Raw genomic sequence first — 13,426 nt, forward strand, 5'->3', positions numbered from 1 at the left:
TCCTGCTTAAGTTGAGGATATTATTAGCTTAGTAAGTGTGCTTTAGCACCTGTGCAGATGTATGCTACGCATCTACCTGTGCCCATTCTCAGATCCTGCTTCCACAGGAAAACACACTGTCCTTACAGATGGCTCAGAACTAGCCCTAAAGCAGGGGTGGTTATGAGGGTGATGCCAATATATTGTTGGACTCCCAATGGTCAGCAGGGATGGGAGCTGGAGTCCAGCAGCAGCTGGAGGGCACCACATTGGCTATTGCTGCCCTACAGGTCAGCATCAACCTTTGCCATGGAACGTGGACACTTACCCCATATGGTTTTAATGTCCAAGCCATACCAGGTACCCAAGAAACAGAGCCACCCAGTGTTGCCAAGCAAAGTCAGTAGCGGCCCTTGTATCTGCAGGACCCTGTGAATACTGCACCTTTGCTTCTCCCAGGCAATGCAGCAAGGGCCGGTGCTTGATCTTTTGCCTCGGTTGAGGTCCTGCGAGGGGTGGTGCTATGGAGGGTGCCTTGGGCAAGTGGCCAGACACATTCAGTTCATTAGGTGGAAGCTTACCAAGGTGGAGGCTGCAGCCTGCTTGGACTCTTCGCTGAGGTGGCCCAGCATTTGCTCCACCTTGGCCAGCTCTTCCTGGCTGATGTAATCAGTGTCTGCAGAAAAACAGAGAGATTAATGATAAAGGAAGGACAAGTGGCAGCAGAGTGGGGGGGGGCACAGGTTCTACTATTACTATGCAGAGCAGGGGGTGTGGGGGGCCTTGCCCCGGATTTCTTTTTTCAGCCCCATCCCACCAGTGACTAGTTGGGAGGGATTAAAATGAAGCTGCGGTGGAGGTGTTTGGCCACATGGTGGCAGAGCCCAGCATGAGCTGATCTGTTAACCAAGTGAGGCGCAAAGAGGTGAGGCACCTTGTTCTCAGTGTTATCACAGGACAGAGGAAAACGGCTTTGCGCAGTAGTGATCTATGGGACAGGGACAAGGGTAGAGTTCTCAAAAGCCACCAGATGACAGCATGCATGGAAAGCATTATGCAGGTATAGCTTCCCTGGGTATATTGTAGCCACAACTCTTGCTACAATTAGACAACCCAGAGATTTAGAGTGCTGATGAGAAATACTGGTCTATGTTTTAAAATATGCAAGCTTTGAGAGCCCCATAGACCATGTGATCAAAGATGACCAAGTCCTCCAGACGATGCCAAGGAAATGGAGGTTAAATAAATGGAGGCATCCATGAAAGGGGTGAAAACTCTTCAGTTGTCACAAGGCAATCAAAGCTTCCTCTCTGAGCAACTCATGAGGGGGAACATAGGAGTGATGCTACAAAGGTTAAGCAACATTATTGTCAGTGCCATTAAGGGCTCCAGCTGCAATATGTGAGAAAGATCTTCTGAAGGATGCATACTCCTGCATAAACCTCCCCCGCTTCTCTCTCCACCCCTCACATTTCTGATGAGCACGTGTTTGTTCTGGGGGAGCCTTCATAAGAACGTAAGAAGAGCTCTGCTGGATCAGGCCGATGGCCCATGTACTCCAGCATCCTGTTCTCACAGTGAACAACCAGATGTGAGAAATCCACAAACAGAATCTGAACACAAGAGCACCTCCCCCTCCTGCAGTTTCCAGCAACTGGTATTCAGAAGCATTACTGCCTCTGACCTCTGCCTCTGCCTCTTTGGATTGCTTAGGCCTCTGGGATTTGACACAGCAAAGCGCCTGCGAGAACTAGCATAGTTTTCCTTACTGGGTAGAACAGGAAAAAATGGTTGGCAGAAAAGGCACAGGGCAACTCTGGCCATGCCCATACACCCGAGTCTATGAAGCAACCTTCAGAAGCAGATCTAATATTTGCAAAGACTGCCTATGGCAGAGAATAACAGCCGCTGGGCCAGCTCAGTATCAGCATAGGTGCTGCTGCTGGCAGATACACAAGTACAAGCATTTTTGGAATCAGGCTTTTAGACAGACACTCTCTGATGGGTGGGGCGGGAACATTCCCTCCACAGCCCAGAAATAGGATGGGAACACAAGCACTTTGCTGTAGGGTAAGGGAATTCAGAGCGAGGCAAGAGGGTGCAACAGTAGGTAATGCTAGGCTGACGGGGGAGGGGCAGGGGACTCAGCATGCTCCATTCTGGGAAACAATTAACAGTGCCTCTTTAAGATATAATGCACAGTGCATTGCGGAAAACAAAAGAGAATCTGCCTGTGGTGTCCTCTGCAAGCTACTGCCTTCCCTCTAGCACACGTTTTCACACTATCAGCAGGAAAAGGGAACCTGCAGTTGGCAGGCAGGGAAGTCCCACTTAATAATGACATTAGCGGGAAGGAAAGGACAGTGGTTATTATCCCTGTAGACTCGAATACAGCAGCAACCACCCCAAGGCACAGCCTTGTTCCATGTGAGGCATCCCCCAAGCTTTAGGATTCCCAGTTAACAGTAAACCCAGAGCACTTTCTAATATTACTTTCCTTATCATCAACCTGCCATAGTACTGCTTCAAATTTTTCCCAAGCACTCAACAGTGAGCATATTTGGACATGGTAGAGTAATTGTCATTACCCCCTTCCATTTCTCTTGGATGTAGCTTTCCTGGGCTCAGCAGAGATTCACAAGGGAAGAAACCAGAGATCATACTTGAGCTAAGATGTGGTTTATCATATTGGCTAAATGGCCTCTCTAAGATGCCTCAGTTCTGTAAAAACCTGGAAGTGTATTACTTTTTATCAAGGCTGGACTAAGACGTTTTGTTGCCTGAGATCTGACGAACAAGATGACACCCTCCTTCCCATGCCATGTATAAAATCCAACCAGACTGGCAACTGAATCTTAGTTCAACAGTAACAATGGGGTCCTCCACTGCACCCAAGGACAGCAGCCTAGCACAGTGGGCGTAGGGCAGATTGCACGCCAATCACACAGGGCCAGTCCTACTATTAGGCAGAGCGCAACAGCCGCCTTAGGCAGCAGATGCTGGAGAAGCAACATCCCCTGGCCAGTCCTCCAGTGTCCTTTTGGCAGCTCCCCACCTTGGGAGGACAGAGCTGTGTGTGCCATGTGGCCTGTCTTGCACCTTCCTAAGTTAGCTTGCTGCCTTCAGGTGCTGAAATATGCTATCCTATCACAAGTGCTGATGCAGCTTTCAGTCCAGTCAACTTCTGTGCATGGAATGGTGAGGGAGGGGAGAGGCTATCATCTAGTCCTTTGACTCAGGCAGCAAATTATCTTGAGCGGGCCCTGCACACAACGGCTCTCCCCTTTAGCACTTTGCTGTTGCCCCCTATCCCACAGTATCTGCCTCACTCTGCCTAATGGTAGGGCTGGCCCTGGTTTGCATGCATTCGCAGCTGGAGAACAAAAACTGGAAATGCCCCCCCCCCCCCGCAAGCCTGAGGCAAGGAGGCCTTCAGCCAGCCTTTCATAGAGAGAGTGAGATAAATCATAATGGCCACAATTCAGCAGAGGTTAAAAGAAAGAGAAAGATTTGCTGCCTGCTGCAGTAATCTTCCACAGTTCTCAATCACTTCAGCAGCTCTGCACCACTACCCCAATCACATAATGCCTTATTTCGTCATCAGCTCAAGATCTCCATGGAACTAACAGTTTCTAGAGGTTGTGTAAATAAAGCCTGCACTATCCTTAGGGATCACGGTTTCCTCCATCTCAGCGCTCCAATTGCTTTCCTCTATCTCAGCAAACTTCAAGGGCGTGGGCAGAGCCAAGGACAGGAGCTTGGTTCTCTCTCTCTCTCTCTCGCTGGACACACATTTCTTTTAAGAGATGGCATGTGGCAGTTTGCTATGCAAATGCATACATAACAGTACGTATTTTTTCACTATAGAATTTTTTTTTGCTTCCATCCTACCCAGCGAATAGGAATGGATCCTTAAAATGGGCTGTGGGGCAAAGTTAAGTGAAAATAAAATAAGAAAAGATGCAAACTTCTTCTTCTCTGAAAACACACACAGTGGGGCGGATGCACAGTGTGGGTACTCTACACAGCCACGACTGGTCCCTCCGGGGAACCGTAAGCAGTGCCATGTGCTGCTCTGCTGTGCCACAGGACAGTAGGCCTGAGCAGCTGAAGAATAAGCTGCCTCTGTTGCTGGCATTGCTGATGCAGGAATCTGCCTTCTATTGAGGCAGGCCCTTGAGTCAATCCAGCCTCGTATAGTTTACTGTTCTAACTGGCAGCAGCTCTAGGGGGTCTTGGGCAAAACTATTTCACATCCCTTTTTACCTGATCCTTTTACCTGGAAATGTAAGAAGGCTGAACCCGGAACCTCCTTGCATGCAAATCCTGTGCCCTACCACTGGGCATCCCACAAGTCCACATTGCTCTGCTAAGCCCCCTCAAGGATACCCTGCACCTGCTCTATGCAGCGAGCTACAGTCAGCTCACACCACCCAATTTGTGACTTATCTTGTTTTATTGTGTTGTGTTGTGTCTTATCTTGTTTTATTGTGTTGTTATTTTACAGCAGATGCATTTTAAAGTGTGCTTTTATTTTTCCATGTGGCTTTATGGAAAAGCAGCTTTAAATATTTCTTAGGCTAATGAGCTTACATATATATATATACACTCTCCCCCCTTTTTAAACCTATTCTTTTGTCTGAATTCTTAGCTGATCCTTCTTAGGAAACGCAAGAAGGGCCGTGCTGGATCAGGCCCATGGGCTCATCTAGTTCAGAATCCAATTCTTAGAGTAGGCAACCATATGCCTGTGGAAACAGGATGGAAAAGTTGTTGCTGTTGCTGTTGGAGAGCAGAGGCACAGCAAGAGGAAAACAGGGAGTTATTCCCATGTTGCTGCCACAGGGCAAATATATTTGGTGGCCTCAAATACACAAAGCATCTGTGAAGAGCAGGGACAGGCAAGGAGGGAGGAGACACAAGACAGCTGTTTACAAGCTCTGTAGCGGAAATCTCAGTTATCACCCTTTCTACAAAAGGCACCTAGGAGTTACCCAAATGGCAAAGTGGCAAGCAACAAGGAGCCATGCAGGAACAAGTGACTCATGGCTTATGTTAAGCACAGCAAATCAGAGGAGATACTTACAGCTCTGCAGGGAGAAATGTTTCTTGTCAGCAGAAGCTGATGCCATCCCCAGGACTAGAGGCTCCGTGTTCCCCAACAAGTACTGAATAGAACGGAGCTGGAAACAGGGATCTGCCAGCAGCACAGCTGTTGCCCGCTCAGCACTGGAAAGACAGAAAGACATGCTTTATGAAGGCCTTGTCTTGGAATGACAGCACACCTCGTTGCTCTCAGCAATCCCTGTGTGGCATGTTTGTGTTCATGAGAACTGGCATCTTTAGGAGTAAAGGACACACTCTCTAGTCTTTAGAGCAATATTGCTTCATTAATATTGTTGTCAGACCTCCTGCCCTGAGGCCATCAAAAGCTGCTCCCATTGCTCACTGGTGGCCTAGCACAGCAATGGATGGTACAGATCCAATGGCAATGGGAGAGGAAAAGGCAGGAAGTCAGAGAATGGGCCCGTATGGTGCCTCCTAAGAAACAGGGTCTTAGGGTCAGGCTGCTTTATAAAGACATCTGGAACGCCCTCTTGGCCACAGTTGGTGGTCTCAAAGTGTAGGACATCTTGACAGGTCCACCTGACTTAACATCGTATGAGTTATTTTCTAGGTTGATGAGGCTTCATTAAATGGGGACTGCTTAATTCCAGAGGATGGTCCCTCAGAAGCCAACGGCTTTTGCACAGACACACAGCACAGCTTAATGAGCACCAAATTTTCCAGCCACCTTGGTGTACAAGTTGCACACAATCAGAGGGCAAATGTCTCCAAAAAGCAACAGCATCCTGGCAAATTAAATAGGTCTTGAACAGCAGAAATTGCATTCTTCATTTGATTGATATTCAACTCAAGAGCAAGAGGCAGCTGTTTAGCAACTAGATTGACTGACATACTGCATTTGCTATATGCTGCAGCCTGGAAGAACAAGAATGGGTGCAGGCGGGGAGAGGAAATGTCACCATGAATTGTCTTGACTAGGAAGCAGAACCTCTATACATTTTAAGCACCTCTTTCAGCCATTTGTTGGGTCAGGTTCAACAAACAGATCCTACTAGTGGAAGCCTGAGCAAAGGCTGGTTCTCTTCCCAGCATGCACCCCCAAATTGGCTTGGGGGGGGTCAGAAGAACCCCCATAACAGGGGGTGGAGGGGAGATTGTTCTACCAGAAAAGCAGAAATGCTTGCACTGATGGAATGATCTCCTTATCACCATGTTGAATTCGTCCCACTATCTCTGTTATGAGGAAGATGATTAGGACTACCAGTAAATACCAAATTATGCATATTTATTTTCATGCTGACGCCAGGTTGTCTGTTTATAAACAAGCACATGTGAGAGGAGAGAAAGCGGCTGTCCTGAAGGAGCAAAATAATTAAAAACGAATTCTCAGGCATTTAAAGTTATACTTATGAATTCCACCATTTAAAAAAACCAACCCTCAGTCTGAAAAAGGATTTTTATTTATTTATTTAATTCATACACCACCCTTCATCATAGGATCACAGGATGCTTTGCAGCATAAAAACACACATTTTAAAAAAAACCACAAATGAAAGAATAACCCTCCTCACCACATTTGTTATCATCTTGTTGCCATAAACACCTGATCATGTTGAGAGTCCAGCTGCTGTAATGATTCAAGAGAGCTCTTATCTGCACTGACTACTAATTATGAATTTAAAGTAATGACTATAACACCTTACTTACACTGGATCAGCTGTGATGTATTATTTCTCACTAATTAGTTGGGCTTTCTGCTACATTCTTGCAGCCATTTTGACTTACCAAATACATGTAGAATTGCAGCTTAATAATATAATCTTTTATCAAAATGACCATTCACAACTTTTAATTACTTCCTCCTACTCTTTCCATTCAAAGAAGATTAAATATGGTAAGAACGGCCTTAACAGGTGAACACAACAGTTGGATTAAGAAGTCTTACAGACTACTTAAACCCTCAGATTTCATGATGGTACACGAAATGATATGTTCATGATGGAACATATCATTTGCAACAGGACTTATGTTTCTGCCAGTTTTTTACATAAACACACACACACTCACAAAGATTAATTTCTTGTAATTAGCTTTTTTTGTTCTTTGTTGGTCTTCTTGTTATTATAGATTTGTATTAATACAATAAGAATTTAATAAAAATTACTTGTTAAAAAGCTCAATTTTTCATGTTCCCTAACTGAAAGCCAACCTTTGTTCATCACAAAGCATTAGAAGATATGTCTCATTACTTGTAGCTCCCACAATCAGCAAATGAAGCAGTCACAAGAAGACAAGCAGGCTAATAGTACAAAGAACTGGAGAGATGAAATTTATGGGAAGTATTATGCAGCCCTGCACAGAACTATCACAACAGCTACCAACGTCATAAGAGTGAAATGTGAGAACATAAAGTGGAATCTCAAAAGATTAAAATCAGAAGGCACAATTGCCCTCCTCACGTGTGCCTCCATGTATACACATAAAGAGAGACGGTGCTGTGTTCTCCTAGCCCTGCCCCTGATGTTGCTATACCTCCGACACTTGCACATTGAGTGGGATTCTGCAAAGGCACAGCTATGCATGTACATGGAAAGGCATTTTATGTGAGGACACCTCGACCATGCAGGGATCCTTGTCATCTCAATTGTCTATTTGCATACAATTGTACAATACTCTTTTCTGGTGCACCACTCAATACCCAGATTTCAGATATGCAGCAAAAGTCCTGGCCCTGCCTTTCTCCTGCCCTCCATTTTTAGTGAATGTGTATGGTTCAATGCTAAGCCCATGGCAGCCAGAAGCAGAATGGGCAGCATTTCCTGGTAATCCAGTATAAACTCTTGGAGCTATTGTGATCATCTGAAAGCATGAACTGTGCTGTACAGAGAAACACACTGGGCCCTTCCTACCCTCAACATACTAAATAGCAGAATTAAAGTCACATCATTTCCTGAAGACCACTGATTTGAAATTGGGGTTTACGGGACACTGCGCTGATGTACTTTTGGAGTGATTCACACTCTTGTCTCTCTAACTGCTACTCCCTTGTCTCGCTTTCTCTTTATCCACATCTCCCTCTTCCCCCATTTTCCTCCCTCCTTGTCCTATGTGGACCTGGAGCTGCTGGTTGCCCAGTCTGCTCTGTGGGTCACTGTTGGACCACCTCAGAATACAGGGATTGGTTACAGATACAAAGCAGCACTTTCCGTCCTTGTAAGAGGAAGTGAGCCTGCTTCCTGGGATGCAGCCAGTGCATTTCCAAGGAACATGCATTTGTTTCTACTGTACACTTAACTTTATGGCTGTGCAAAGCTGCCAGTGGGGACTACTGCTGTCTGGCACCCCTTTCCTCCAAGGAAGACTAAGTCAACATTCAGAAAGGGCCTTTGTGAGTGGTTTGTCAAGGGCCGAATGATCCAGACTGCTCAGCAATGCAGCACTTGGGTGTAGAGAAGCAGGGGACCGAATTGCTTTAGAGCACTATTAGCTTTCCTACTCATAAAGTGAGGAAGGCCGTTCCCTTGCTGAAAAAGGAATTAACACACAGACAGGGTGCTGTCAAAACACCACTCATTTGAGGACATATCCAAGTCTCTTACCAATACCAGGGAGAGCAGCCAGAGCACTTTGAACTGAACTGTTTCAAGAGACAGGCCTCCTGCTTCATTCAACCTGTGGGGCACACAATGGTGCCATAACTGCCCCGAGGACTCTGCAGTGAGATGGGGAGACTGCTCACCTAGAAAGGAGGCGGCACATGCCGTGGAGAAAGGGGCTTCAAGTGACTTTCTCTAGGAGAGTGTTCAGGACTTGTGTTTGTTATAGGGAAATCAACAAAAACAAAGTGGTCCTGTAAAAGACTGTATGTGGCATGTCTACTGCCACATACATGTATGATACAATACCAAAGTGCAAATCCAGACATAGGCAATTGCAAAGACCTCATAGAAATGGATGGTTGAGCTAACCCAATGTTTTGTGTTGAATTTTGACTATTTCTACTGAGGAATCTTATATCGTTCCAGAAAACGTCTGATGCTTTAATGGTCATGTTGTATTTTGCTAATGGGTTTTGTGTTGTCTTCTCCAGCTGCTGAGACTGAAAAGCTTTGCATAGCTTGAAAAAAACTGTGAGAGGAAAGTCCCATTTAAGCATGTTAGGCCTAATGGAATTACAACCCACAGATCACTTCCTGATGGCTAAAACTAATTTGATATTAATTGAATTACTCTTCCTGCTCAGCCTGCCACATAGCAGTGACCTAGCTCTCACTGAAGTGGTAAACATGTGTCTCGCTTGTACCAGTTCACAGTGCATTTGGAGGCTCACATGGTGGGATGCTCCCCTACACATAGAAAATGAGCATGCCAGAGAGAAGACCAGACCAGAGGCCTTCTTCCTGACATGCTATTTTCCTAGGTGAAGGGATTTTTTTTTTCATGAACAAAGGAAAATTCAATCACATGGATCCCCCCTTGCTCTCAGAGAGAACTGGATATTTTTGTTCAATTTCTTTAATAAAATAAATGCTTAAATCTGCATCATCTCAGATGACGATTTTAGCTCAGTGACCTCAACATTCAAGCCTACTTCATCATCTATATGGAGAATGTAAAGTTCATGGGCCTAACCAGGTCTGACTTCACATACTGATGGATATATAGATAAAGGATTAGGAACAGCTCAGTTCTTGTAAAAGTTTTGCTGCTTTGCATCATCCATTTTGTGGAGAAGTATGTTTGACACTGGGTCTCAACAACACTTTCCCTTCCCTTCCCTGGAAAACACACCACTTCAAGATCAGAGAGGAGAAATCAATTCATTTACAGCTCACTTCAGGGCATATGCACACACTCTGGAATCACAGTTCAAGAAAGACATGGACATGGGGGGAAAAGAACACTTAATATTTGCTTAGAGGAAAAAGATTGCAAGTGGGGCAGAGATTAATTTTACATATATTTACAAGGTTTTCAGGAAGAAAAACACAGTATCACCAGAGGACTATTTAAATTACAGAAAGGCTGTGTTGTTGTTGTTTTTAAATTAAATATTAGGAAATTTGAGCTAACCCTGTCTATGGAAGTTACGTTAGGATTGCCATATTTCAAAAAGTAAAAACCAGGACACACTGAAATTTGATGAGTTGTTTTTTGTTTCAATTGACATGCCTAAGATCCAGGACAAAGACATCAATTCCACCTTTGAAATCCCAGTAATGTCTGGGAAAATCCAGATGTATGGCAGTCCTAAGTTACCGTATCACTCTCTTTCATGCAACATTTTCATGAAAAGTGCCGTCTGTCCAGAGTAGCCTTTCCTTTTTCAGATCCAGGAGAGGCCTTTCATTTCAACCTGAAGAATGGGGAACCCCCTTTTAAAATCCATTTGCAGCCTGTCTCTTAGTTACCATTGGCGTGATCCACCTTCTATCAGACCCAGTTGTGGCCCATGAGTTGAAGACCAATGACATAGCACAGAGGCAGGGAATCTCAGACCTGAGGGTCAAGCACAGCCCTAGTCTAGGCTGCTCTCTCTGTCCCCAATAATTCCTCCCAGGCTACCCCCTCACTCAGAGTGTTTTTGCCTGGCTGGAATGTGTCCTTGTACTCTGATAATGCCTCTTAACTTGATGGAGGACACAGAGGGTTTTGTGTGTCTGTAGAAAGTAGCCTACTGTAAAAAGGGCACAAACGCATTCATTGCTCTGTCCATTTTTGCCCCGATCCTACCCATCGCTGGCATGTGGCCTTCAGAAGGTTTTCCGGAAAGGAATGTAGCCCTCAGGCTGAAAAAGATTCCTCACTTCTGGAATAAGAGTACACTGCCTTAATATACTGCTTGAGTCATATGATCAGTGGGATTAGGCACAACTCTGAAGTTAAGAGGGAAAAGGGAGTCTTATAGAAGTGACAGAGTGCCAGCCTAATTTCTATTGAATGGGATTGCAGAAATGACGAAGAAGCCTGCACCGTTAATGCCTAAGAAGCCATCTGTCTTGGCTGCAAAGTTCACTTCCTTTCCCTTTTCAGACCTTGACCTTCAAGAAAACTTGTCACCTTGAAGAGATGTGTCAGTACAGTCCTATTGTTCCAACGGCAAAGATGAGCAAGGCAGCTCAAGGTCATTACATTTTGGGTTGCAAAACAAAAGCTAAAGTAACGTAGTTCTTACAGATTTCAAATGCAGACTACATCAGGCCTAAATCAGAGCCCTGAGAAACCCTGTTGTTCAGTAATTTGTCAGGAGCACAGCTCAAGGCATGTCTAACAGCCAATAGTAATGTCACCATGGAAAGTTACCGAGAAAATATCTCTTTTTTAACAATGAAAAGGCAATTATCTCACACACCCTGAACTTATAAAAATGCAGCAGTCGCTACTGAATCTTGCTGAGAGTGGAAAAACACTGGCCATTAAATGGCAACCCCATATACAAGCTAGAGTAGTGCACTCAAAGGTCTTTGATTAACCTAACATCTTTGCATTAGAAGCATTCAACTCATTTGGCAATTCGGAATAAGTTTAGGGCACTTGCTTGGATGCAGTCAATTTACCATGCACTTGCCACACCAGCTTTATGTAGATCACTTAAAATTGATGCATATCCCTTAAAAGCAGAGAGTGTTGGTTCCCAACCACAAGCATTTAGAACTATTTAGACCTTTAAAATATGGTCCCTTTAGCATATGTAGTGGTTGTGAATGAATTCACTGTTTCCTCAGGGTTCTTACTTCACATGAATTAGATGCTACACCTTTCATTTTTTGGCTCACACACATAAATTTTTGTTAGTTTTCTGTTGGGGGGAGGAAGGTATGTTATTTTTCCATCAGTTTAAATGTAGGATACATCTTAATTGTACTATTGTTACAGAGAAAATGAATACGTCAAAGTGCATCCCTATATTTGAAAATGAATTTAAAGTATTTTTTTAAAAAACAATGCTCCCAGCTTCACCAAAAGAAAGCCAATCTTGCATTACAAGTAAGAGGCAGGTTTCAAAAGATTAATGTTTCAAAGAAAAAGACTTGCATAAAAATCACATGTACTAATTTATATGTATAGCTGCAACATATGCATACATATATTATTATTATTATTATTAACATCAGAAATAGTTACTAAAATTTAAACAGACACACAGAGCTTCCTATTTATGCAGGGGTTATATCCCAGGCCCCTGCACCCGTAAGTGAAATTGTGTAAAGAGGGAAGCACCCTCTAAAAATCCTTTAAATGCTTTCTCTTTAATTCATACCAAAAATACTGCATGTATTCCAAAGAACTGAAGCTCTGGGGCTGGCAGGAGGCTAGAGGATGCATGGGAAAGCTGCTGCTGCTGCTGCTGCTGCTGCTGCTGCTGCTGCTGCTGCTGCTGCTGCTGCTGCACTACCCCACACACCAGCTGTTAAGTGGGGAAGCTGAGCCCTGCTGTGCCTCTGGTCTCTTTGGGGCTTCCTCACGAGCCGAGAGGGCTCTCCAGCTCTCTCCTGCCACTTCTGGGTATGAATTGAATGACTTAATTACTTTCTTGTGCTGTACATATACACAGTCACACACAAGTAGAACACACGTAAGTTGGGGGATGTCAGTATAATACACCTAATTTCACCATAATGGAGAGGAGAAGGTGACTTGTGTGCCTGCTCAGTCTGCTGTCCAGGTGCTAACTGCTGGTGGGCAACATCAAGGCCTCTCCTGCTCTCCTCTTTCATGGTTCTTTATCTTTAAATTGGACTTTGAATTGAGAGCCCTTTAAATGGAGGATGACTTCAAATAGAGGCTGGCCCTCTGTAAACAGAACACATGGCCACTCTGATTCGGGAGTATTTCACCTCTGGAAGAGACAGGGGAATAAGCTAGGAGGAGGGGAGACAGGGCGACTCAGCAATAAGGGGTCACTTAAGATATGCAGCAGGGATCTCTGATTGCACATTTAAAAGCAGCTGCACAAAAACATGCAAGCAACTTTACATAGGGAAGCATCTGGCAAATATTTCCACCAAAACATCTCCCTTGCAACTTGTAAAATAGAGGGTTAAGCACCCACTAAGTCCTGCAGCTGCTGCAGCCAAATTAGTCATTTGCTGTACTAATGGAAACCAATTATTCTGCTTTGATTTTCACTTTCCTCAAATAAAGCAGCCTGGATCTCCCAGGAAATTGCCCTCCAGCTGCTGCTCTCTCTGCCCCAGCAATTACTCTACAGACATGCCTGGTCAACTTTGAACATCTGTTCAGGGGCAAAGGGTAAGTCAATGGCATGCAGTCGCTCTCTTGCCCTCTGTCCATTGAGGAGAGCAAACTGTGTTTCTACAGAGTTGGAATTACTGGACAAATCTCAGTCACCTCTGCCTCTGCTTTGATCAGAGATCAC

The 13,426-nt window shown here is 44.6% G+C and overlaps 1 protein-coding gene across 4 annotated transcripts in view; it reads right to left on the reverse strand.

Annotated features, from left to right (window-relative positions):
• The window catches only part of RNF123 (ring finger protein 123), an 87,495-nt gene that overhangs the window by 4,406 nt on the left and 69,663 nt on the right, over positions 1-13,426 (reverse strand). For all 4 annotated transcript variants that reach the window (XM_083726166.1, XM_083726169.1, XM_083726167.1 and 1 more), the window contains exons 36-37: positions 5,066-5,208; positions 561-655 (exon numbers count right to left, since the gene is read on the reverse strand). In XM_083726166.1, the coding sequence (XP_083582292.1) occupies positions 561-655; positions 5,066-5,208 (238 nt within the window). The remainder of the gene's footprint in view (positions 1-560; positions 656-5,065; positions 5,209-13,426) is intronic.

Source organism: Podarcis gaigeae, assembly GCF_964106915.1.
Source record: "Podarcis gaigeae genome assembly, chromosome: 2".
Lineage (NCBI taxonomy): Eukaryota > Metazoa > Chordata > Lepidosauria > Squamata > Lacertidae > Podarcis > Podarcis gaigeae.